This window comes from Lepidochelys kempii, chromosome 27, assembly GCF_965140265.1.
Source record: "Lepidochelys kempii isolate rLepKem1 chromosome 27, rLepKem1.hap2, whole genome shotgun sequence".
Taxonomy (NCBI): Eukaryota; Metazoa; Chordata; order Testudines; family Cheloniidae; genus Lepidochelys; species Lepidochelys kempii.
The window spans coordinates 3,533,640-3,559,630 of record NC_133282.1 but is presented as its reverse complement, the minus strand read 5'-3'; the positions used below and the strand labels follow the sequence as shown (position 1 = coordinate 3,559,630).

At 53.9% G+C, this 25,991-nt stretch overlaps 1 protein-coding gene across 1 annotated transcript in view; it reads right to left on the bottom strand.

Moving 5' to 3' along the window:
- Nucleotides 1-25,991, bottom strand: part of SCN4A (sodium voltage-gated channel alpha subunit 4) — a 108,376-nt gene that overhangs the window by 5,539 nt on the left and 76,846 nt on the right. The window contains exons 16-23 of the mRNA XM_073326359.1: nucleotides 15,668-15,797; nucleotides 13,863-14,017; nucleotides 10,847-11,020; nucleotides 8,038-8,160; nucleotides 6,490-6,768; nucleotides 4,404-4,457; nucleotides 3,320-3,457; nucleotides 1,670-1,774 (exon numbers count right to left, since the gene is read on the bottom strand). Of these exons, the coding sequence (XP_073182460.1) occupies nucleotides 1,670-1,774; nucleotides 3,320-3,457; nucleotides 4,404-4,457; nucleotides 6,490-6,768; nucleotides 8,038-8,160; nucleotides 10,847-11,020; nucleotides 13,863-14,017; nucleotides 15,668-15,797 (1,158 nt within the window). The remainder of the gene's footprint in view (nucleotides 1-1,669; nucleotides 1,775-3,319; nucleotides 3,458-4,403; nucleotides 4,458-6,489; nucleotides 6,769-8,037; nucleotides 8,161-10,846; nucleotides 11,021-13,862; nucleotides 14,018-15,667; nucleotides 15,798-25,991) is intronic.

The window sequence follows — 25,991 nt, the reverse complement described above, 5'->3', positions numbered from 1 at the left end:
CAAATCCTGAGGATCATGGATTTTGCCACAAAACTCATTGGCCATGATGCACATCAAGCTGTAACTCTGACACATATCTGGGAGCGTCACATGAGGCTCATGCAGAAAAGAAAACACATGCACTACGAGAAATTACAGTTCAAAGATGGAGCAGTGACAGAATCGTGTTTGCTAGAAAGAGAACAGCGGCAAGCCGTTTGGAAGTTTTAAGGAAAGGAAAACTTAAAGAAATCCAAACGAGCAAGTGATTTATGAAACTGGTAACAGGAAAAGGAGATTTGGGAGATAGTGTCACAGGAATAACAATCTTTCACATCGCCCTTTTCATCAAGAGATCTCAGAGTGCTTTACAAAGCACATCAGTATCATTATCCCTATTTTACCAGTGGGGAAACTGATGCACAAGCCGGTGAAGTGACTTGTCCAAGATTGCCCAGCAGGCCAGGGTCAGAATTGGGATGAGAACTGGGTCTCCTGAGCCCTGGTGACTGCTCTAGCCACCAGGCCACACTGCCTCTTCCCCTTACAGACCTGATGGACTCAGACAGATTCAAAATTCAAAGAAAGTGGCATTTTTAAAACCGCTGCCACTCTCACCATTCCAACAAACCAAGGGGCTGTGCTCGCAGTCCCAGCAGAGCCCTTCTGTCCTAGCAGCATTTGAAATGGCTGGGGACACCTAACACGCTCAGCGTGCGCACTCCAATGCGTCCTGCCAGATGCCCACACGTCCTGGCTTGGCCTCTAGAACAGCACGGGCCAAACTGGTTTTATCTGATTTGTGGGTTTTGAGCCTTCTGGGGAGAAGCTGCCTGCTCTCCCACAAGTGCTCCCTGATCCCCTTGGCTGCTCAGAGGGGTCACCACATACCTTCCCCTGTCTCCTGGGCTGGGGGAGCTGCCTCTCCACCACTAACCATTGCCCTCCATTATCACTGCCCTGCATCCTCCCCACACCTTTCTTCCTCCCTCTCGCCTAGGAACCACGGGCAGGGGAATGGAATCACCTGGGCTGGATGCTAACCAGGGCATGGGGCGAACACTCTGTGCTTGTGAAAAGGGCTACCGGACGATGGGTGGGCAGGATGCTGCGGGCACGTCTCAGCAGGAGAGCTCTAGCACCATGGGGAGCCATGGGGAAACCTCCCACCTAATGGACTCAGCATTTCCTGGGAGGTTTCCTCTCCACAGGGCTGTTTCTGGGAGATGCTGAGTGCCCCCCACCCCAATGCACTGAGCACGGTCAGCTCCCAGCGAGGAAGTCAGTCCTTGACACTTCTCAGGGTCAGGTGCTTGGCAAGTACTCAAACAAGTACTCAGTGTACCTGGGTCAGGTCCTGGCCCCTGGGGGGTAAGCCCTCAGTCAGAGAAGGAGACCATAACAAAAAGAAAGTGGTCTATGATGCATTAAATACTCCACTCGTACTGTATGGCTGAAGGGCTTGGGTTCCCAGGGCGCTCGCCCAACGTGCTGCCTCTCTGAAACTCCAGTCCTGGCTGCTCGTTGCCGGATGTAAAAGCTCTTTGTGGAGTGGTGACAGTGATCTGAGGTGCATCACAAAACCCGATCCCCCTGCTGGACACCTGGCCCCGGCTCACGCCTGTCGGCACCATTTCTGTTTCTAAACACCCCCTCCCACTAGCTCTCAAACACTTTTAACGTGCCATACATGGGGCCTGGGGATTGGCTTCTGGGGCTTCTTTGATCCAAGCTTTTTCATGGCGTTGTAGTATTTCTTCTGCTCCTCCGTCATGAAGATGTCCTTCCCTCCAAAGTATAAAAGGAATCGCCATTATTAGACTTGGATACATTTTGGTTTTTAACAAGCATCAGCACCAGCTTCCAGTAACACTGGGAGGAATTTGCTGCTCCTGGCAAGTCTTGGGGCTTGGGTACACTACAAAATTAAGTCGACGTACAGCTACTGCAGTAATTAAAGCAGTGGTTCATGTCCACACTATGCTCCTTCTGTCAGCGGTGCATGTCTTCCCCAGGAGCGCTTCTACTGACTGCATTGTGGGGCGCTGACAGCTGGAGTCTCGCTGCCCCAGCCCTGGTGCTGACAGCCAACAGGCGATGTAAGTAACGCAGTGTCTGCACGGGCGCTGCATCGCCCTGACTACATTGATTTAAGTGCTACACCCCTCGTGGGGGTGGAGTTATTAGGTCAGGGTAGTGGGTGACTTACACCGCCAGGGGCACCGCTGCAGTGTAAACACTGACACAGTGAGGTTGACGTTAGCTGCCTTACGCCCACCCAGCTCTGTAGTGTAGACCAGGCCTTGCTCTGCTGGGAGCAGCTTCTCCTCAAGTTCAGACTCCCGGTCCTCTGTCTTCTAGAGTCTTTTCTGCCCTGCTTTTCTTTACTCCACCCAGGAATGGAGCTTGCTTTAACTGCAGCCATGTTTTAGCCAGAGCTACTCGCAGTGGCTCATGTCTCTTTCCTTGGAGGATCCCACCAGCTCAGCAAACCCTGCTGGCTCCTGAATCCCAGCTGCCCTGGGGCTTCCTAGCCTGTCTGGAGTTCCCCATAATCTTCTAGGGATTTTCCGAATGGAAGCAGCTCAGTGTCATCACCCATCACCCGGCCCCTCCTTCCCCGCTCTGAGTTTCCCCAAGGGGGGCAGGGGTTGCCCATGGGTCCCACCCCTGGAATCTGGGGTTCACTCTGAGACCAGCTGGAGTGTAGGGGATCCATGGGTGCTAGGGCACCATCCGCCTAGGGGCTCAGTGCCTCCACAACAGCCCTGAGTGCCCAGTCCCAGGCCCCTGCCCCCCCAGCGACCCCAGCAGAGCACCGAGGGCCAGGCCTGGCAATGCTGATGCTTCTGGGCTCAAAATCAAATAGAAAAGAGACTCCCTCTCTGCACCTTCTTTGGTTTTTCTGAGTACTTTCCAGGCCCCCTTTACACACCGTAAATGAGAAAACCCCTGGGATGTGACTTCTCAGGTTCCTGTGAGGAGCTCATTTAGCAACCCCAGTGATCGGGAAGAGTGGGCACCAGCATGGCAGGGAACTGCCCAGGGGACTCAGCTCATGCGAAGCAGCTCCTCTGCCCCTAGGCTGGGTCTGCTCCTGTGTCTGACCTCCCACTGTGACCCCATGCCCCCGGGTCTGCACCCTCGCCCAGGAGCTGCAATTCGCTGCCCGCCGCAGGGCGCTCCTTCCTGGCCTGCCTCCTGAAGCTCTGCGCAAGGAATGACTGCAGGGCAGTGCTCTGGGTTAGCAGGAGGCCGGACTAGCTGATCCCAATGGACCTGTCCAGATCTCCGGGGCCACGGGAATGCCAGGAGCCCAGGCGGGCCAGGAGATACTTATCTTTTTCTTTTGTTGGTTGAAGTTGTCGATAATGACACCGATGAAGAGGTTGAGGGTGAAGAAGGCGCCAAAGATGATGAAGATGACGAAGTAGATGTACATGTAGAGGTTGGTCTCATACAGCGGCTGTTCTTCGATCTGAGTGGGGAGAAGGGGATGCATGAGTGCAGGGCACAGCCCACTCCCCCCACGTCCCAGGCATGGGGTCACTGCTGCACTGCAGGGGGCTGGGAATGCTGAGAACCCAGCCTCCCCCGACATGGGAACCTGAGGTGCCTCCATGCCCAGAGCCTGCTCAGAGGCGGACTAAGATTTATTGGGGTCCCGGGCACAATGAACAAAGAATGCCCACTGCTCCTCCTCTTCCCCCAAGGCCCCGCCCCCGGCCAGGCTGGAAGCTGGAGCCAACCTGTGGTAAGAGCTGCCCAGGGAGCCTGGTCCGCTCTGGGGAGCCCCAGACCCTCCACCTGCCCTGAGACGCTCCGAAAAGCTCCATGCCGCAGAACGTCAATCTGCCCCGGCTGCAGATGTCAAGAGGGAAGGTCAAGAGCAGCTCCCGGGATGGGGGGACTGGAGGGCTTGGCTACAGGAAAGAAGTGGGGACACAGGGTGGGGGGGACAAAGCTTCTGTCCCAGAAAAGAAGGGGAGATCTGACAGTTTGGGGTCAGGTTGGAGCACTTTTTGGGGAGCTGGTTTCTGGGGACCAGGCTGGGGGTGCTGGCAAGGCAAAGGGGAAGGGTGGCGCCTGCAGAATGTGTGATCAATGAAACATCAGACTGTGTCCTGTTCCCATAGTTCGCTGCTCAGCTATGGGACAGGGTGAGAGCTCCACCCCTCCCTTCCCGGCTCCTCTGCCCCCCACCTGCCCGAGCCCCCCAGCTGGATCCTAACCAGCTGGGGCCTGGATCAGCCTGCCTGTGCCAGGGGGCAGAGCACAGAGAGAGTGCCCCTCAAAGCTCTAAGCAGGCCCCAGGGCCATGCTGAACCATGTAAGGCAGGGCTCCTTGTCCCAGCATGCCCTGCGAAGCCAGGCATGTCGACGAGAGAGCAGCAGAACACGCTCCTCTCTCTGTGTCACCTCACCTCGCGGGAGTCCACGGCCGCATACATGATGTCCATCCAGCCTTTGAAGGTGGCCTGCCGGGACAGCACAGAGCAGTGGAGTCAGTCCCCAGGGGAGCTCAGCACATTGGCTGCTGAACATCTGGCCCCTGGGCTGTGGAATAACCAGGCTTAAATTCCTGTCCTAACTCAGGCAGATCAAGGATGTAAGCCTGGGGCTTCTGCATCCCTCAGAAGTGTGCTAACCACAGGGCTCTCACAGGGTCTAGCACAGCCTCTCCCGCTTGGACCAGAGATTCCAGCCGAGATACGAGGAGCCTTCCCAATGAATGGGTCGCTAAAACCGAGACATTTCCAGGGGAAGTTCCCCCTTTGACGAATCGGCATTCGGACAAAGAAACCCTCACGTCGAAAAATTCCCAAGCAGCCTGGCATGGAACAACCAAAAGCCCCACCCATGCTCCATTCGGGGAGAAGCTACACTGATCTTTGGAGATGGCACTTTACGTCTGTCTGGGGAGCCAGGAAAATTGCAGTGTCACCCAATGGGACAGGCTGGTGTCAGCCACTGAGCTGGGCCAGGAGCTGTCTCAAACTCCAGCTTTGCTAAACAGAAGTTTAGCTGACCCCTCGGCTTCCCAGTTAGCTTCCAGGCTGCATTTGTACAGCACACGGCTGACTGATCACTGCCTAGGTGTTAACCTGTAGCACCTGCTCCTGAGTCTCTGGAAATTCGGGGGTGGGGGGGGAGGGTTGGACCATTCACTTCACCAGGAGCTGGAGGGGCGTGGTGTTTGTGACTGAACAAAAGAGGGTGCATGTCTCGTTTCCTGCATTAGATGGCATGACACTACAGCAGGGGAAGCTGAGCACCAGATGGGTCATCAGCTAGGGCGGCACTGTGATGTGATTGTGCCCACTCAGTTCCCCTGGATGCAGGGGGAGTTCCCTAGGCCCAGTCACCGAGCAATCAGACTTTATTTAAAAACAAGGCAGAGGAAACTGCAGCGTTGAGAGGGGGAGCAGGCAGGAATCTCCGTGGCAGGGAGATCAGTTAGGCTGCAGAATCGTCTCCGTAAGGCCCAAGAGGAACTAGATTGGACAAAGCATTAGAAGTGTTCTCAAGGGAAGAACAGACTGGAGATGAACTGCAAGATCTACCAGCTCTTGTCCATCTCGGACGCCTAGGACTCTAGGACAGCTGTCTCGTACCTTTTGCTCTGAGCGTTTGTTCCATCACTTGACTAGGGATTGGTCTTTTGCTCCCTTAATAGTAATGGCCGCAATCATCCTACTTCCTTTAATAAAGAATGGTGTGTTAAATCCCTGTCCTGCCCACCATGCCCCACATTCTCTGGTAGCTCCCCCAGTTCTACACGCCATTCTAGAAAGGATTGTCAATGGCCTAGCTAATTAGTGAGCGTAACTCCTTAGGGCACAGTATCGCCTGCACAGGTTGACTGGAATAGGTTCACATTTTCCAAGCATTCCTTTACCTCCCCTCCAGTGAAAGCTAATTTCTGCTCATGGCCCCATGACGTCTCACCTGTTCCAAGCTTTTGTGTGTGTGAAATCTAGATTTTGGAATTAAAAGGCGTCATGATCCAGTGGATTGGCAGCTGGCTTGGCAGGCAGGAGACCTAGGCCTTGATCCTCGAAGGTATTTAGGCACTTAATTGCCACTGATTCCAAAGGGAATTAGGCACCTACATGCCTTTGATGAGCTGAGCACTGGGTGCCAATCTGACCTGTAGGAGGTGACCTTGGGCAAGTCCCTTCCCCTTTCTGTGCCTCAGTTTCCCCCCACCCCTTCTGTAAAATGGGTCCTATCATTTGGTCCTATCTATTTGGTCCTATCTATTTTTCCTGTAAGCTCTTTGGGGCAGGGACAGTCACTCACTCTGCACTAGCACAGCGGGGCCCTGATCTTGGTCAAGACTCTAGGTGCTACTGTCAGGTACATAATGATAAAATAAAGCCCGGCAGCCTGGTGGTTAGGAGCTGCAGGGGAGCCTCTCGCTCGGCATCTGACAGCTGCTCCGGCTGGGGAGCTGTGCCAGCCTGGGGTTACCTCAGGCCAAGAGCTGCTGCACGGCGGAGTACTTACCACCTGCAGCAGGGACAGGTAGCCCAAGCCCACGTTGTCGAAGTTGACCTTGACGTTGACCCAGCGCACCTGGTTGGTGTGGAGCAGCGCCAGGCAGTCGCTTTTGTTGTTCACCTCGCTGATGTCAAAGAGCTCGTCCGTGGTGGTGTTGATGCACCGGTAGTACTTCCCCGCAAACAGGTTCACCCCCATGATGCTGAATATCAGCCAGAAGATCAAGCAGACCAGCAGGACGTTCATAATGGAAGGGATGGCACCCAGCAGGGCGTTCACCACCACCTGCAACGGGAGGGGAGAGAGGGCAGGGCTGGCCTAGGGGAAGCGGCTCGGGACTTCGCGCGGGACAGTTCTGTGGCTGGGTGTTAGCTCTGCCGCTCGGACGGAATTACAGGTACCCCTCACCTGGGAGCAGCTGTGACTCCTCAAAGCCACCTGGACAGTTACTATGCTGCAGGTGCAGTTACCTGGAGTTCCTGTGTGAGGCACAGCCCACCACGGCCAGATCTGAGCCTCCCCACTCCACAAAGCCGAAGAGAACATGGGATGCGCCACCCGGGAGAGATGGGACCTTGTCTAGCTGGAACGGAACTGTCTACACTGCGGTCAGCGATGTGATTGCAGCATGTGCAGACATACCCGCACTGGCTCTGATGTAGCTAGATAACTGAGTGCCAAGAGCAGGAAAGCCATGGCAGCATGGGCGGTTGCACAGGTTAGCAGCATGGCCTCCTGGGCCTGCGCCCTCCTCTTCCATTTCGAAGCTCTAGGCTGGCACCGTGGAGGAGAGAGGAGCAGGCAGGGGGCCAGGCACATGCCAGGTGTGGTGCAATCCAGGGCTGCACTTGGAGGGCATTAAAGTTGGAGCAACTGGGCTTCAAAGAGTGAGGCCCAGAGGAGAACATCTTCCCAGACGGGCTGCGTTACCCCATGCACCACCAACGCCAGCTGGAGAGCGAATCCGAGTCTTCTGAATACAATTTGGGGGCCTGGCCCCTCCGTGCCCACCCTGCCCTTCCCTCAGCTCTGTGCAGGGAGCCACCAGCCTGGCAGGAAGTCCTGTCCCCTGCCCTCTGTGAGCACTCCACGCTCCCCATCGCTGGGTCTGTAGGGGAGCGATCCAGTGTTGCCCACTCATGGCGAGTCTCAGGGTAGTTGAGGATCTTGTTAAAGTTCCAGCTCTTGGAAGCTGGTGATTTCATGAGAGTTCTCAGCTTTCAGTAAAGAAGCAACATGTCTAGCCCTTGCGATTGCAGAGAAAAGCTTCAACATGTGACCCCAAAAGAACAGCAAAGGAACTTGCCAAAGTTACTAGTTTTAGAATCTCATGATTGTAGGTCTATCTCCAATATCCAAAGGCTGGGTTTTGGCAATGCAGGCAGCCATTTCCTCTGAAAAGCCCTTTCGAGAAGCGCCAGGGCATAGCTGGCTCTGTGGCCAACACATTGGTTCTCTAGGCCCTCACACCAAGAAATACCTAGCGGCTCTGGGTCTACCAGGTGCCAACAACCCGGGGTCACACCCAGTCAGGAGGCCTGGCAAAGGACCTACCCTCATGCCTTCGAATCTTGACAGAGCCCGCAGTGGTCGCAAAGCCCTCAGAGTCCTCAGCGATTTGATGGCGCCCAGTTCAGAATAGCCCAGCCAGTTTGCTGTCAAGCTGATAATGGAAACCTTGGGAGAAACCCAGAGCCATTAGCAGGGGCGCTGATGGACCTGAGGCAGCTCCAGAGGAGATGGCAACTTGCATTGGCGCTGACGTCCTCTGTTCCCAGGGGGATGCTCGACCCCTGCACTGCCCCAGGCCCTGCCCCCGCTCCACCCCTCCCCCCAAACCTCTACCCTGCCTCTTCTCACCCCTGCTCTGCCCCAGGCCCTGCCCCCACTCCACCCCCCCCCCCAATCTCCCACCCCACGTCTTCCTGCCCCCTCCCCTGCCTCTTCCTGCCCCTGCTTCTTCCCTGCCCCCTCAGCACCTCCTGCACGCTGGTTGTGGGGGGTGCAGGTGCTGGCAAGGATGGGGAGGAGCCGATGGGCAGGGAAGGAGCAGGGGCAGGCGGGAGGTGCTGGCGGGGGGAAAGGCACTGATCCATGGGGCTGCCAGAGGGTGCTGAGCACCCACTACATTTTTCCATGGGTGTTCCAGCCCCGGAGCACCCATGGAGTCGGCACCTATGGCAACGTGTTGCCTTCCCCTGCAGGGCCCGCACCTCATTCCCCATCCTCGATGGACATTTCCCACCCGGAGGGTTGGCGCTCAGAGGCTCAGCCCGCTGGTTACGGGGTGAGCCTGGGGTTCAGGGGACCCTGCTTCTCCGCACATGCCATGAGTGACCGTGGGCCAGTCTCTTGGGGGCGACCTACACAGCCTGGGCACCATAGGCGGTGCGTGACACTTGTGTTAGGTGCAAGCGCTGGAAGCTCCCTAGAAGTGGGGAAGGCCACTGGCGCCTGGACAGTGGCCCTGCCTCCCGCTCCGCCCTGGGGCCCCCCCACTCCACCTTTTCCCCTGAGGCCCTGCCCCCACGCCGCCTCTGCCCCCAGGCCCTGCCTCCTGCTCCGCCCTGGGGCCCCCCCACTCCACCTTTTCCCCTGAGGCCCTGCCCCCACGCCGCCTCTGCCCCCAGGCCCTGCCCCCTCTCTGCCTCTTCCCCCCAGCCCTGCCCCCACTCCGCCTCTTCCCCCAGGCCCTGCCCCCTCTCTGCCTCTGCCCCCAGGCCCTGCCCCCACTCCGCCTCTTCCCCCAGGCCCTGCCCCCTCTCCGCCTCTGCCCCCAGGCCCTGCCCCCTCTCCGCCTCTGCCCCCAGGCCCTGCCCCCTCTCTGCCTCTTCCCCCAGGCCCTGCCCCCTCTCCGCCTCTTCCCCCAGGCCCTGCCCCCTCTCTGCGTCTTCCCCCCAGGCCCTGCCCCCACTCCGCCTCTTCCCCCAGGCCCTGCCCCCTCTCCGCCTCTGCCCCCAGGCCCTGCCCCCTCTCTGCCTCTTCCCCCAGGCCCTGCCCCCTCTCCGCCTCTTCCCCCAGGCCCTGCCCCCTCTCTGCGTCTTCCCCCCAGGCCCTGCCCCCACTCCGCCTCTTCCCCCAGGCCCTGCCCCCTCTCCGCCTCTGCCCCCAGGCCCTGCCCCCTCTCCGCCTCTTCCCCCAGGCCCTGCCCCCTCTCCGCCTCTTCCCCCCAGGCCCTGCCCCCACTCCGCCTCTGCCCCCAGGCCCTGCCCCCTCTCTGCCTCTTCCCCCAGGCCCTGCCCCCACTCCGCCTCTTCCCCCCAGGCCCTGCTCCCTCTCTGCGTCTTCCCCCCAGGCCCTGCCCCCACTCCGCCTCTTCCCCCAGGCCCTGCCCCCTCTCCGCCTCTGCCCCCAGGCCCTGCCCCCTCTCCGCTTCTGCCCCCAGGCCCTGCCCCCTCTCTGCGTCTTCCCCCCAGGCCCTGCCCCCACTCCGCCTCTGCCCCCAGGCCCTGCCCCCACTCCGCCTCTGCCCCCAGGCTCTGCCCCCTCTCTGCCTCTTCCCCCAGGCCCTGCCCCCACTCCGCCTCTTCCCCCCAGGCCCTGCTCCCTCTCTGCGTCTTCCCCCCAGGCCCTGCCCCCTCTCCGCTTCTGCCCCCAGGCCCTGCCCCGACTCCGTCTCTTCCCCCAGGCCCTGCCCCCTCTCTGCGTCTTCCCCCCAGGCCCTGCCCCCTCTCCGCCTCTTCCCCCAGGCACTGCTCCCTCTCCGCCTCTGCCCCCAGGCCCTGCCCCCACTCCGCCTCTTCCCCCCAGGCCCTGCTCCCTCTCTGCGTCTTCCCCCCAGGCCCTGCCCCCTCTCCGCTTCTGCCCCCAGGCCCTGCCCCCACTCCGCCTCTGCCCCCAGGCCCTGCCCCCTCTCTGCGTCTTCCCCCCAGGCCCTGCCCCCTCTCTGCCTCTTCCCCCAGGCCCTGCCCCCACTCTGTCTCTTCCCCCAGGCCCTGCCCCCACTCCGCCTCTTCCCCCAGGCCCTGCCCCCTCTCCGCCTCTGCCCCCAGGCCCTGCCCCCTCTCTGCCTCTTCCCCCAGGCCCTGCCCCCACTCCGCCTCTTCCCCCCAGGCCCTGCCCCCTCTCCACTTCTGCCCCCAGGCCCTGCCCCCCACACCGCCTCTTCCCCCAGGCCGTGCCCCCTCTCAGCATCTTCCCCCCGGGCCCTGCCCCCCACGCTGCCTCTTCCCCCAGGCCCTGCCCCCCACACCGCCTCTTCCCCCAGGCCCTGCCCCCTCTCTGCCTCTTCCCCCAGGCCCTGCCCCCACTCCGCCTCTTCCCCCAGGCCCTGCCCCCTCTCTGCCTCTTCCCCCAGGTCCTGCCCCCCGCTCCAAATCACAGAGATGCTCTTTCCTGCTCCATTGCTCGAGCAGCAACTTACATCCACAATGAGAAAATCGAGCCAGCACCAGGCGTTGGTGAAGTACACCTTGAAACCATAGGCCACCCACTTGAGTACCATCTCGAGGACAAACACGTAGGAGAAGATCTTGTCAGCGTACTCCAGGATGATGCGGATCACCTTCCGCTGCTCAATGTAGATGTCTTCAAAAGCCTAGGAGAGGCGCAGAGCTAGATGAGTCGGGCTTCCGTGAGACGAGCTCCCAGCAGAGGGATTCACGGCTACAGTGGGACAGGAGAGCAGCAGCCGGACTAAGGCCTTTCTCCTTTTGCTGCATTTAAAGGGTTCTGGTGGTTTTGGGCCAGATTTTGAAAGGTAGTTGGGCACCCAAAGGTGCCAATGAAATCAATGGGAGATAGGCGCAGAGGGCATTTGAAAATCCCACCGAGTGCCTATTTGCATCTTTAGGCACCTAAATACCTCTGAAATTCTGACCCCTTGGAGCCTATGTCCATTGACAGTGCCACTCCTAAGTGCCTAAATCACTTCTGAAAATTGGACTCAGGCCCCTAAGTCACTTAGACACATATGAAAATGTTACCCCCAGAGTTGCAGAGAGGAAGGTCTCAGGAATGCAAACAAGGACTTACTTTTGCAGCCCAGATGTATTCAGTCCAAATACTTAAAGGGGAACCAAAAACAAGCTGAACCATTACTTACTGTCTGACCAACTTCAGATCATCACTCAGGCACTAGGATAGCAAAGCAATAACCAGCTGCTAACGCTAAACCAATCAATACAATAATCTTGTCTAATGAGTGTCCCCTGACAGCCAGGGCCACAGAGCTGATGAAAAGTGATAAAACCATCTCCTTAAAATCAAGCCACCATTACAAAAAAGTTCTCCGGCAATGCTGAAGAGTGGGTGGTATTTGCCAAAGGGGGAATGGACTATACGCCCTGCAGCTCAGCCACCCGAGCAGACCCACAGTCATTTAGGACATTCTAGGGGGATGGATCTGCAAAAGCTGTGTTTGGTTCTGACACCAACTTTCAAAGAGCAGGGCCCTGGGGCAGTGGAGAGGAAGGGTGTCTCCTGGAGCTTTGGGAGTCCCTAGGAACAGCCAATTTTGGGGCCATTCGAGGCTTTTATAATCTAGGTTGCAAACCTTTGCGGGTTACAAAAATCCCTTCCAAATGGGAACAAATGAAATGAAGTTTGCCGGAGTGTGCGGGAGTTGTGAACAATCTCATTTATTCATCTAAATGGATCATTAACACTGAACATAAGAACAGCCATACTGGGTCAGACCAAAAGATACTAGCCCAGTATCAGACCAAAAGATATAGCCCAGTAGCCAATGCCAGATGCCTCAGAGGGAATGAACAGAACAGGTAATCATCAAGTGATCCATTCTCTGTCACTCATTCCCAGCTTCTGGCAAACAGAGGATAGGGGTACCATCCCTGCCCATCCTGGCTAATAGCCATTGATGGACCTGTCCTCTATGAACTTATCTAGTTCTTTTTTCAACCCTGTTATAGTCTTGGCCTTCACAACATCCTCTGTCAAGGAGTTCCACAAGTTAACTGTGTATTGTGTGAAAAAATAGTTCCTTTTGTTTGTTTTAAACCTGCTACCTATTAATTTCATTTGGTGACTCCTAGTTCTTGTGTTATGAGAAGGAGTAATTAACACTTCCTTATTTACTTTCTCCACACCATCATGATTTTATAGACCTCAATCATATCCCCCCTTAGTCATCTCTTTTCCAAGCTGAAAAGTCCCAGGCTTATTAATCTCTTCTCATATGACAGCCGTTCCATACCCCTAATCATTTTTGTTGCCCTTTTCTGAACCTTTTCCAATTCCAATTTTTGGAGATGGGGCGATCACGTCTGCACACAGTATCCAAGATGTGGGTGTACCATGAATTTATATAGAAGCAATATGATATTTTCTGTCTTATTATCTATTCCTTTCTTAATTATTCCTAACGTTCTGTTTGCTTTTTTGACTGCTGCTGTGCATTGAGTGGATGTTTTCAGAGAACTCTCCACAATGACTCTTAAGATCTCTCTCTTGAGTGGTAACAATTAATTTAGACCCCATCATTTTATATGTATAGTTGGGATTATGTTTTCCAATGCACATTACTTTGCATTTATCAACATTGAATTTCATCTGCTATTTTGTTGCCCAGTCACCCAGTTTTGAGAGATCCTTTTGCAGCTCTTCACAGTCTGCTTAGGACTTAACTATCTTGAATAATTTTGTATCATCTGCAAATTTTGCCACCTCCCTGTTTATCCCTTTTTCCAGATCGTTTATGAATATATTGTATAGGACTGGGCCCAGTACAGACCCCTGGGGGACACCACTATTTACCTCTCTCCATTCTGAAAACTGACAATTTATTCCTATCCTTTGTTCCCTACCTTTTAACCAGTTACCAATCCATGAGAGGACCTTCCCTCTTATCACATGACAGCTTACTTTGCTTAAGAGCCTTTGGTGAGGGACCTTGTCAAAGACTTTCTGAAAATCTAAGTACACCATATCCACTAGATCCCCCTTGTCCACATGCTTGTTGACCCCCTGAAAGAATTCTGGCAGATTGGTGAGGCATGACTTCCCTTTAAAAAAAACATGTTGACTCTTCCCCAACAGATCCTCTTCATCTATGTGTCTGATCATTTTGTCCTTCACTATAGTTTCAACCAGTTTGCCTGGTACTGAAGTCAGGCTTAGTAGCCTGAAATCTACTGATGGCATTTTACTGTTCAACATTAACTATTTTGCCGCTGATCAGAGCAAAACATCCCCACTTGTGGTGCTTAGCCCACAGCCCCCCACATCCTCCCCTACCTGGACAGGTGCCCAAAGCGCAGAATGCTGATCCTTTCGCTTCAAATCCAATTCACCTCCTTTTAGGGAGTATCTGGCACTGCCACAAGCCTGCATGCAGCCTGCCATTCCGGGGTCCCACAATCCAGGGGGCTCGGTGCAGGGTACATGGGGGCTTCGGTGAGGGACCGAAACCTGTGACTCACCAGCGCTCCACTGCTGAGGAGGATCATGAAGATGATAAAGGTCTCAAACCAGTTGTGCTCGACGATCTTGAAACAGGTTTTCCGAAGGTTCCACCAGATCTTCCCCTTGTCGGTTGTGATGTCGACGTAGAGGAAAGGAAAGCGCCGCACGCAGGCTGGGAAGGGATGCAGAGAGGCACGGTTAGTTCTTGAGCCATGGCATGGCAGACACAGGGCCAGCGGCCCCTCTGGGGAGCTGCAGGTGGCAGAGTCGTCTCCCGGTGTAGCAAGCCAGCCAGGTGCTGCTCTGCCAGACCAGAGCAAGCTGGGCCTGGATGGGCAGAGGCGATCCGGCCTGGAGACAGGCAAATTCGACTCATCTGCCAGGAGCCTGCCCTCTGGGACGGACCAGGCTAGGGAGTAAAGCTGCTCACCTGTGTCAGGATGCCGTGGCATTGCCACCTGCCCTCACCTGGGGAAGCGCCTCCTCTGGGGCACATGGCCCAAAACCATACACCCCACCAGCCCCCTGCTGCTCCCTTATACCGCCCCCCTGGCTGCTCCTTTGACCCCTCCCCTGCACCAGCCCCCGCCCTCCACCCCTCCCTTACACCGGCCCCTCTGACCCCGCCTCTACGTGCCCCCTGCCCCTCCCTAACATCTGTTCTCTCCTCACTCCACTTCCTCTCATGCCTCTTCTTTCCGCTCCTTAACACCAGCCCCTCCTTTTTCTTCCCTCTTTCTTTCTCTCTCCCCACAACAGCGCCTCCCCCCACTTCCCCTTTGCCTTTCCCCCTCCAGGCTTTTCCTTCACCTTTTCCGTTGTCCTGGTCCATGTACAATTCCTGACCTGCTGCAGGGCCCCTGCCTCCCACCACCAGCCCTGGCTAGCACTGGCCATGCTGCACCCTCCACCCCTGGGAAAACTATCAATGGAGGGGGCTGGCACCCTTTGGACCAGGGGCCTGTCATAGCCTGGGAAAAGAAGCATTGTTCTTCTGAGTTGCCATGTGAGTTTTGGGGTGGGATCTGGTGTGGAGCTGCATGAGTTTGGGGTGGGATTCCTTGTGGGGGGAATCCCAGGGGAGTTGGGATCCCTGGGGGTGCTGTGTGAATTTGGGAAGGGATCCCATGGGTGTTGGGAATCAGAGGGGTTGGGATTCCATGGGGGCTGTGTGAGTTTGGGGTGGGATTCCAGGGGGGAATGGGATCCCCGCGGGGGGGGGGGGCTGTGTGAGTTTGGGATGGGATCCCATGGGGGTTGGGATCTATGGGGGCTGTGAGTTTGTGGGTGGAATCCCATGGGTGTTGGGATCCAGGGCTGTTGGGATTCCATGGGGGCTGTGTGAGTTTGGGGTGGGATTCCAGGGGGGGATGGGATCACATGGGGGCTGTGTGAGTTTGGGGTGGGATCCCAGGGGGATGGGATCTATGGGGGCTGTGAGTTTGTGGGTGGGATCCCATGGGTGTTGGGATCGCAGGGCATTGAGATCCCATGGGGGCTCTGTGAGTTTGTGGTGAGATCTAACCATGTTAGACCTTTCTCTACTACACTGAAGAGCCCATGATTAAATATTTGTTCCCCAGGTGCTTATAAACAGTGATCAAGTCACCCCTTAACTGTCCCTTTGTTAATCTAACTAGATTGAGTTCCTGGAGTCTATCACTGCAGGGCCCGTTCTCTACCCTTGGCCCATTCTCTGTTAGTTTTGGGGCAGTTGTGCTGTGTTTTGCAGGGACAGCTGGTGCTCTGGGACAGTACCAGGACGGGGCAACCCTCCACCCACCTGCTCCCCCGGTGCAGGGTCACTGCGCGGCTCCCTTACCCTCGGTGAAGCACTCCTCGGGCCCCTGGCCCTCGGCAGCCTCATCTGCAGCCTCCTCTGCCTCTACCTCTGGTGCCTTGTAATCCACGGTACTGCATAGGGATGACGTGCTGCCTCTGGACAGCGGCTTCTGCGGAGAGCAGGGATGGAGACAGACTCAGCCCAGGGCTTCAGCAAGCACCGGGGACAGATTCACAAACAGGAGACACCCCGAATGCTGGGAGTGGCTAATGCACCAGCAACAAAAGGCTTCACACGTTGGAGCTCAAATGTTTCCAGGGAGCAATAGAGGCCTCATCTCGGGCAGGGACAGGGATGGTTACGGCACAGGCTGGGCAGGGCTGGGTTAGTGCAATTCTGAGAGACGTAGTTAAAGCCAACCTAAGCCCTGAGGTAGACACTTGGGGTCAATGGAAGAACTCCTCCCTTGACCTTGCTACTGTCTCTTAAGGGGGTGGACTAACTACAGCGATGCCAAACCCCTTCTGTTTCGGTAGCAGGTGGCTACGCTATAGTAGCGGCTGTAGCACTTGTAATCTAGACATACCCCAATTCTGTGCCCGGGCACGGCAGGTGGGCGGCAAGGAGCCCTGGTGGGGTGTGCCGTGGGGCCTTGTCTCCCCAAGGCAGGGCTCGGGGAGTGGTTCTGGGTGAGTGGGCTGCACCAGTGGTTCTCCACCTTTCCATACTACTCTACCCCTTTCAGGAGTCTGATCTGTATGGTGTACCCCCAAGTTTCACCTCACTTCAAAACTACTTGCTTACAAAATGAGACATAAAAATACAAAAGTTAATTCACTTTTTAAATTAATTTGCACACTGGACACCATCAAATTAGGCCTGAATAAAGACTGGGAGTGGATGGGTCATTGCAAAAACTAATTTCCCCATACTATTACTCACACCTTCTTGTCAACTGTTTGAAATGGGCCACCCTCATTACCACTATAAAAGTGATTTTTCCTCCCTTGGTATTTTACTGTTAATTGAATTGTCTCGTTAGACTGACCCCCACTTGGTAAGGCAACTCCCATCTTTTTATGTACTGTATATATACCTGCTACTGTATTTTCCATGCCATGCACCTGATGAAGTGGGTTTAGGCCCACAAAAGCTTATGCCCAAATAAATGTGTTAGTCTCTAAGGTGCCACAAGGACTCCTCGTTGTTTTTTGCTGATACAGACTAACACGGCCTATTACTGAAATATTGCTGACTTTCTCATTTTTAGCTTGCAATTGTAAAATTGATTGGAATATAAATATTGCACTTACATGTCAGTGGATAGTATGTAGAGCAGTATAAACAAGTCATTGTCTGTATGAAATTTTAGTTTGTACTGACTTCGCTAGTGCTTTTCATGTAGCCTGTTGTAAAACTAGGCAAAAATTTAGATGAGTTGATGTACACTCTGGAAGACCTCTTTGTACCCCCAGGGGTACACGTAACCCTGGTTGAGAACCACTGGGCTGCTGCCACTGTGGGGGTGGTTGAAACTTTTCGAAACAGGAGTTTGTTAGTCCAAAACTGACAATTTTTTAAATGCATATTTTCACCAAAAATTGTCATCTTAAATAAAAAGTTCTTGGTGAATTTTCTCAGGATATTTTTATTCACTTTTGTTTTTAATCGACAACATGATGGAAGTGGATATTGATGTCTACGAATGAATTGGTTTTTATTTTTATTTTTTGGATAAAAATGGCAATAAAAATTTGTCGCAAAAAATGTGGAAACCCACTAACTGCTGGGAACACTGCAAAACGAAAACTGCCATGAAATGCCCATGCTGTTTGCCATGTTCTTTTTCTGTGTATTGACCTGCTCAGTCAAAGACCCCCTCCCGGCAGCTACAAGATCGGACTTTTTCAGTTCAAATCAAAGTGGCCACATCTGCTTCAGGTGAGATTTTACAAGTAATAAGCAAAAGGCCAGAAGCTGCAGAATCAAAGGAAGGAAGCTGCACAATTCCTGGTGTGGCTTGCATCAGAGAACTTGTCCCCAGCAATGGTGGTGCAGGGGGAGAGCCATGTCACACCCCGGGGATGCGCTGATCATATGGAGACAAAGGAGTTGCCACGTTTGATGAGCTGTGTTTCTCGAGCGTTTCCCAAGTCTCAAAACGCCTGGGAATTTTCTTCTTTTCATTGGGAAAATGCTGATTTGACAAAAGCAAAAGTGTTGGTGAGAAAGGGCCGGTTTGGCTGAATCTCCCACTTCGAATTTTTTTTTTTTTAAAACAAACAAAGCTTTGGAAGTGTCAAAATGTTCCGGGTTGAGAATTTCGAGTTAAACCCTCGGTTTCCCAGTTCAAAACAAGGGAATTGTCTGCTTGCAATTTTAGTTCACTGATACTAAAAAAAAGGTGAAAACGGGTAAAAAAATGGGAACATTCGAAATGAGCGAAATAACCCATTTCATTTACCTCGTCTGGATTCTTTTTGGGATGATCCGTGTGCAAAATTTGTCGAGATTCTGCTTTTTGTTCCAGCTCAGAACAGAAACACTTCCAAAAGCTCACAAGCTCTTGCAGGACGGAAAAGCCATTTCCCACCCAGCTCTATCCAAAATCTCCGAATGCTTCTCATTGCCCCAGTCCTATCCCTGAGCTACCAACCCCACTGAAATCCCTGACAAATACCCTTTGTTATAATTAGATCAGCAGAAACCTGGACTCCCGGAATTCTGTTTATCTCAAATATTTCTGGCTCCACTTACTCTGAAGAGCTTTTAGGACAAAGTTCACTCCAGTGCAAAATCTGGATTCCAAATAGTTTTCACCCAGTAGAACTGACTCTGAATCTTGACTTGGCTGGGCTCCCAGAAAGCACTCTGCAACCCCCAATGGGTTAGATAAGAAGAGAAAAATCTTAGCAAATCTCCAGGGATCCTCTCTATTTTTATCTGTCTTTCCAGCTTGAATAGCCAGCTTTATCCAATGTGCTGAGTGACCATGTGGTAGGTAGAGACACATCTACAGACCTGTACATTCTACACAGCAACAAGAGAACCCAGGACAAGGACCCGCTATGAAGGGATATCTTGTGTACAATTGGCATGTGCACTGTAGGGCTAATCTCCCCCAAGGTCACTAGCGAGTGTCAGTGCATTCAATCAGTCACAGATGAGACAGAGATTCTGGAGCCAAGGGGTGCAGGTGGCAACTTATGGTCCCAAAAGTTTCAGCCATCACTCATACTGGGTATTGTATCCACCAGGGGGTGAAATATACTAGCTGCTCTGTGTTGATTCACTGGACACTGCAGCTAGCAAGGCAGCCAGTAGCCAGCCGATTTGGCCATGTTGCACTGTGGAACTAACATGCCCTAGTCTCCCACTGGGGCTAAACTGGAATTCAGAAAGGATGGGAAAGGAAGGAAGCAGAGGGGGATCACAAGAGCTGGGACAGAGCTAAGCTCACCCATGCTTCCACATATGAGGGCCACACATGAGCAATTTGCCTCAGGAGCTAGTCCAGCCAAGGTACACAGTGAGGTATACAAACTGTCCCAAACACCTGTGAAGGGATCTGGAAAGGCAGATCCCTGGCTAGACTTTATCTCCCTTGATGCACTACAGTCATGTGACTCCCGAGAGGCTCTGCAACCATTCAAACAAATGGAAGGGATCTGGAAAGGCAGAGAGAAGGGATCCTGGCTCACGTAAGTGAATGGGGGCAAGAAGCATTCTGTTCTGTGCTAGTCTACGGAGGTACTACAACTCCCATGAGGCACTGGGGCAGTTCAGAGGCCATGGGTTAATGTCGATCATAGCCAAAATGAAATTTTTCAACATTTCGAGCCCCTGGGGCAAGGCATGAGCCAGGCTGGTGAGACTGACAGCAGATGCCTCCATCACAGCCATTGCGCCAGCCAGTGCTTGGAGCAGCTTCTGAATGTGGGTCACTAGAATACCCCAGCTGCTCCAAACACAAGTAGAAGAAATTCCCTTCCAGCAGCCCCCAGTGCTTCCTGCTCTCCGCACTTTGCTTCCAGCAGGCAGAACCCCACATGGAGAGCTGTGGTTGGAATCACATACATGGCTTCAGAGATGCTCGGTATTGTTCTGTTCTTCCCTTCCCTAACCCCATTGGCTGCCTTGCCCCAGGGGCTCGAAATGTTGAAAAATTTCATTTTGGCTATGATCAACATTAACCCATGTCCTCTGAACTGCCCCAGTGCCTCATGGGAGTTGTAGTACCTCCGTAAACTAGCACAGAACAGAATGCTTCTTGCCCCCATTCACTTACGTGAGCCAGGATCCCTGGCTAGACTTTATCTCCCTTGATGCACTACAGTCATGTGACTCCCAAGAGGCACTGCAACCAGTCAAACAAATGGAAGGCTGTAGTGCATCATGGGTGATGTAGTCTAGCCAGGGAGCCTTCCCCATAGAGGAGAATGAGGTATCTGAGCTATAGCGCCCATGAGTCACCTGCATATTTTGTTACCTTGCTGTTTATTTCCTCTTCCAGACTGCCAATGAAAATGCTACAAAGACCCCATGGGAGAGCTGCCCCAGCACACTGCAGTTTAGAATGACCCTTTCTTTAGAACCTTCTGGTCAGCTTTCAGGGACAGCTCAGTGGTTTGAGCATTGGCCTGCTAAACCTAGGGTTGTCAGTTCAATCCTTGAAGGGGCCATTTAGGGATCTGGGGCAAAAACTGGGAATTGATCCTGCTTTGAGCAGGGGGTTGGACTAGATGACCTCCTGAGATCTCTTCCAACCCTGATAGTCTATGATTCTGTGCATGGGATTCCAATAGATCTGTTCACGGTTTGAGATGATTTGACAGATATTTTTCTGTGATTGTCCTCAGGCGGTTCGTTGCTCACAGGTTTATCCTGATGGCTTTGCTTTTAGCGCTTGATATTCACAGTACAAGGGCCAGACTGTGATATCCTGATTTCCAATAGCTCAGACCTTGCTGGAGGAGAGCTATTGAAATCAATGGGGCACAAGTGGCCACAGATGTTGTTCCATGTGAGAAAAGAGAGCACAGTCCATCCCCCAGTGCCAAGCTCTTTCAACTGGACACCTGCATGCAATGCTATGTATAGAAGAGCTGAGCGAGGCATTTCTTGAGTCATTCCTTGTTTCTCTTCCCTGATTCGATGACTTACCTTTAAACCAAGGCCCCTGGTGTGCTAGCAATAAAATTCCCAAATGCGGTGCTCACACGTCTGCCACTAGGTGTCATCCTAACACAGTGGGAGAGCCCTGGACTTTGAATTAGGGCTCGTCTACACTGGAAACGCATAGCTACGGCTCTGGCGTGTGAAATCCGCACCGCCCAGGGATGCAGCTATGCTGACCTCACCCCCAGTTCTTCTGTCGACCTGACGATTGCCTCTCGGGAGGTGGCTGAATGACAGTGATGGGAGAGCCCCGCCCATCGCGTTAGGGACTGTCTACACAGCTGTGATGCAGCCATGCCACTGCAGTGTTTCAGGCACAGCCTTTGAGAGTCACAGGGATTAAAAAGGCCAGCCGGGACCCCCAGATCACCTAGTCCCTGCATAGCACAGGGCACCGACACTGCCCAGCACCCACACACTGACCCCAAAGCATCACAGCCCTCAGGAGGCTGGACTACGACATGCCACAGGCACTGAGGTGCACCAGTGCCCGAGGGCAGGGAAATGACGACGGGAGATACACCCAGATAATCCTGGCCAGTGGCCTGCTCCCCATGCTGCCGGCGAAGGCAACACCCCATGCCCCAAGCTCACTGCCAACCTGACTTGAGGGGAAATTCCTGCCCACCTCACATACGGCACTTGGTTAGACCCTCAGCTTGTGAGCTAGACCCACCAGCCAAGCACCTGAGAGCATGGCCTTGGCCCTCCCCCAGTACCGGGTTCGCAATGTCGCCAATGGCACCAGGCCCACACCTGGCCCACAGACCGTGGACCCACCCCGCCCACTCTGCCCCATGGCTCCACCCCTGCTTGGCCTCTTCCCCCCAAGGCCCTGCCCGACGCTCGCTCCTCTCCGCCCCCTGTTTCCCTTGGCCCCTGCTCACTCCTCTCCCTGCATGAGAATGGTGAGTGAGGCCTCAGGGGGAAAAGTCCAAGCAGGGACGGGGCCTTGGGGTGGAGCACGGGCAGAGCAGGGGGAGTGGGGACACGGACTGGGCGCCAGGGCCCACAAAAGGTTAATCTGGCTCTGCCTTCCTCCTCTAATGTCCTATCTCCAGCCGTACCCCTCTCTGATGCTTTAGGAGATTCATAGATTCATGGATACTAAGGTCAGAAGGGACCATTATGATCATCTAGTTTGACCTCCTGCACAACGCAGGCCACAGAATTTCACCCACCCACTCCTGCGAAAAACCTCTCACCTATGTCTGAGCTATTGAAGTCCTCAAATTGTGGTTTAAAGACTTCAAGGAGCAGAGAATCCTCCAGCAAGTGACCCGTGCCCCATGATACAGAGGAAGGCGAAAAACCTCCAGGGCCTCTTCCAATCTGCCCTGGGGGAAAATTCCTTCCTGACCCCAAATATGGCGATCAGCTAAACCCTGAGCACATGGGCAACATTCACCAGCCAGATACTACAGAAAATTCTTTCCTGAGTAACTCAGATCCCACCACATCTAACATCCCATCACAGGCCATTAGGCCTATTTACCATGAATATTTAATTACCAAAATCATGTTATCCCATCATACTGCATAAACTTATCGAGTTTAATCTTAAAGCCAGATAAATCTTTTTCCCCCTCTACTCCCCTCGGAAGGCTATTCCAAAACTTCACTCCTCTGATGGTTAGAAACCTTCGTCTAATTTCAAGTCGAAACTTCCTGGTGGCCAGTTTATATTCATTTGTTCTTGTGTCCACATTGGTACTGAGCTTAAATAATTCCTCTCCCTCTCCGGTATTTATCCCTCTGATATATTTATAGAGAGCAATCATATCTCCCCTCAGCCTTCTTGTAGTTAGGCTAAACAAGCCAAGCTCCTTGAGTCTCCTTTCATAAGACAAGTTTTCCATTCCTCGAATCATCCTAGTAGCCCTTCTCTGTACCTGTTCCAGTTTGAATTCATCCTTCTTAAACATGGGAGACCAGAACTGCACACAGTATTCCAGGTGAGGTCTCACCAGTGCCTTGTATAACGGTACTAAAACCTCCTTATCCCTACTGGAAATACCTCTCCTGATGCATCCCAAGACCTCATTAGCTTTTTTCACAGCCATATCACATTGGCGGCTCGTAGTCATCCTATGATCAACCAATACTCCAAGGTACTTCTCCTCCTCCGTTACTTCTAATTGATGGGTCCCCAGGTTATAACTAAAATTCTTGTTATTAATCCCTAAATGCATAACCTTACACTTCTCACTATTAAATTTCATCCTATTACTATTACTCCAGTTTACAAGGTCATCCAGATCCTCCTGTATGATATCCCAGTCCTTCTCTGAATTGGCAATACCTCCCAGCTTTGTATCATCCACTGGGGGGAGGGAGCAAAATCTCTTCCTGACCCCTGCAGATGGCTAGCTGAAGCCATGAAGCATGAGGGTTCTTTAGTTTATTGTTGGTGCCACTACCAGAATCCATCCAGAGAGCTGGAGATGCAGCAAGTAGCATGGAGGGAGAGAAACATGGGCACTGATCATGTTAGTGATCATTGAAGGCCACCTCCTTCAATCCTACCGCCAGGCTATGGCAGTGAGAATAGTGCCAGCCATGATTTCAAGGGTGAATAACCCCCTGCTTTGGGAGGGAAGTAGCCATCCGGGGCACAGCCAGAGAAATAATGACTCAAACTGAGTGACAGAGTTTCTTAGAAGCAGTAGAAGAATCTGTCCCTTGTGTGGAGTAACAGGGAGAAAAGCTTAGTAGCTGATCACACCAATTACTTGTAATTCCTGCACAGGGAACTGCAGCTACTCAAGGCTGGGGGCACGGTAAGCAGCCCAGAGAGCATGCAGGCCTGGTGCACAATTCGAAGTTAGGTCAGTGTAACTAGGGTGTTCAGGGTTGAGAAAATCCACACCCCTGAGTGCAGTAGCTACGCTGACCGAACCCTGGTAGAGACGCAGCTATGGAAGATTTCAGAGTAGCAGTCGTGTTAGTCTGTATTCGCAAAAAGAACAGGAGTACTTGTGGCACCTTAGAGACTAACCAATTTATTTGAGCATAAACTTTCGTAAGCTACAGCTCACTTCATCTGAATACTTCCGGCTCCCTAGATACCATCACTGGGGGAAGTGGATGGAAAAACAGTGACAGAAAAACCCCTTCTATGCTACTGAGCCTTTAGGTCACATGAGGGTCATGTGAAGTCCAGCTTTTCTGTGCAACCACAAGGGCTAGAAACATACTTCTTTAAAAACGTGAAAGCAGAGAGTCTCACCTAATCACCTGACTCCAGGAGCTGGCACTTTAAGACATAAAATATTATGGGAGTCTTGATAAAAATTGTGACAGTTGGCAACACTGAGTGCTGGAGGCAGAATGCATTCCCATGTGCACACTGCTACGTCCCTTGTAGAGGCGCCGTATACCCCTCTCCCGCTTGGCTGCTCAGCTCTGCTGTCCTGTCCCACCTCTGGGGCTTAGTGTCCGCCTGAAGCAGCCCCAGTGGAGGGTCTGCAGTTCTCCCCAGCCCCTGCACAAACCACACAAGGTGGGGAGGATGTTCCCTTGCTCCTGCCATCTTCTCCTCTCCAGACCCTGCTCCCACAGACGTGCTCGGCAGACTTTAGTGGCAGAGATGAAATCCATTATGTGTATGCCCCTGCGAACTCCTGCAGGAGAAGTGGGTGTGCCAAGGGATGGGGGTTGTGGGCTCCACATGTGTTGTGAACTGTCTCCAATCAATTTCTCCCGCCATCACAAGTACTATTTGAAATAGGTCATGAATAGCTGGCTGGGGGCAGGAACCTGGCACTGGGGGTGGGGTGAGGAGGCGGGAGAAGAGAAGCAGCTCAAGGCACCTGCTAGGTGCCCCAGGCACATGGCCCGGGAGTGACCTCTGCTCTGACAAGAGAGGAAGGAGGAGCCAGTGGTTAAGGTGTCGGCCTGGGGTTAAATCCCTGCTCCACAACAGAGCACGGGGCAGATCACTGAGACAATAATGGCCTGCCCCGCCTGGCAGCTGGTGGGGAGGGTAAAGACATTAGAAGGCTGTGGGGTGCTAAGTCCCCCTTGGCAATGATGGGGCTGTAGAAGTACTGGGCCCAGGGCCTGGGGAGAGCATTCTGGAGGGGGATGTTCATTTTTGTGGTGGAGGCGGATTGGGTGCAGGTGGGAATTTATTTCTGTGCATGACATTTCCTCCCTTTCCCAGCCAGTCCGCCAACCAGTCACACCTGCAGTGTGGGAAGTGGATTAAAGCCCACGTGCGCTAGGCAGGGGACGTGGGCCTGATGTCCCAGGAGCAGGTCAGAATCTCAGTTTTCATTTCAAAGGAAAACCTGAATCGAAGCCCCAGGTGGAACTGCTCTGGGGATGTCTGCCTGAGTCTGCAGACAGCCTGAAGCAGTAGCTCTGAGAGGGGGGAATGGCCCTATGCATCTCCATGGAGTGTTAGCACTCAGTGTGCGTGTGTTTGGGGAAGGGATCCACTGCCACCCCACAATGGCTCTGCTGGGGTGGTGTCAGCAGGGCCTCATCTGCTTGGGTGGGTGGGGGCTGAGTCCTCCCTCCTCTGGGACAGCCCCAGTCCACCTGAGATCAGGGGACACCGGGAATGGTGGGAGATCTCGGCTGGCCCAAAGAGGAATAGAGGTGTGCCCAATGCTGGCCTATAGCTCTTCTCTGTGTGTGTTTGGGGGGCCGAGGGCAGTCACTTTCTACCCGCACCCCAAGCAGGGAAGGGACCATGAAGTGTGGGTGAGGGGCACAGAGCTTCTATCAGAGCTGCTGCCTCATGCAGTGCCCCAGACTCTGCTCCCCCACAGACCAGCACCACCCACGCATTCACCCTCCATCATGCACATGGGAGGGCCTGTGTCAGTCAGCAAGCAGAGCCTGGGCTGCGATCAGTGGGGGCCGAGGGAGCAGCAGATGGAAAAACTCTGGGGTGGTGTGTCTGGGGAAGTCTAGAAGCTGGGGAGGGGCTAGGAGAAGTCATAGGGGGCATGGATCCTCCAGCACTGGTTGCAGCGTTCCTTGTAGGGACAGGCTCAGAGGGGTTCTGACAGAGCCAGGCCAGTGGGAAGGGACGGGAGGGTGGGGGTGGACAGTATGGGAAGCAGTGGGGAGGGGGGGCAGAGGCAGCTCCCCAGGCATGGGCTCCGGGGACTCAGACTTCCCCATCCCCACTGTCACTGTACCATCAGCCCCAGAGACACTCCCAAATCTACTG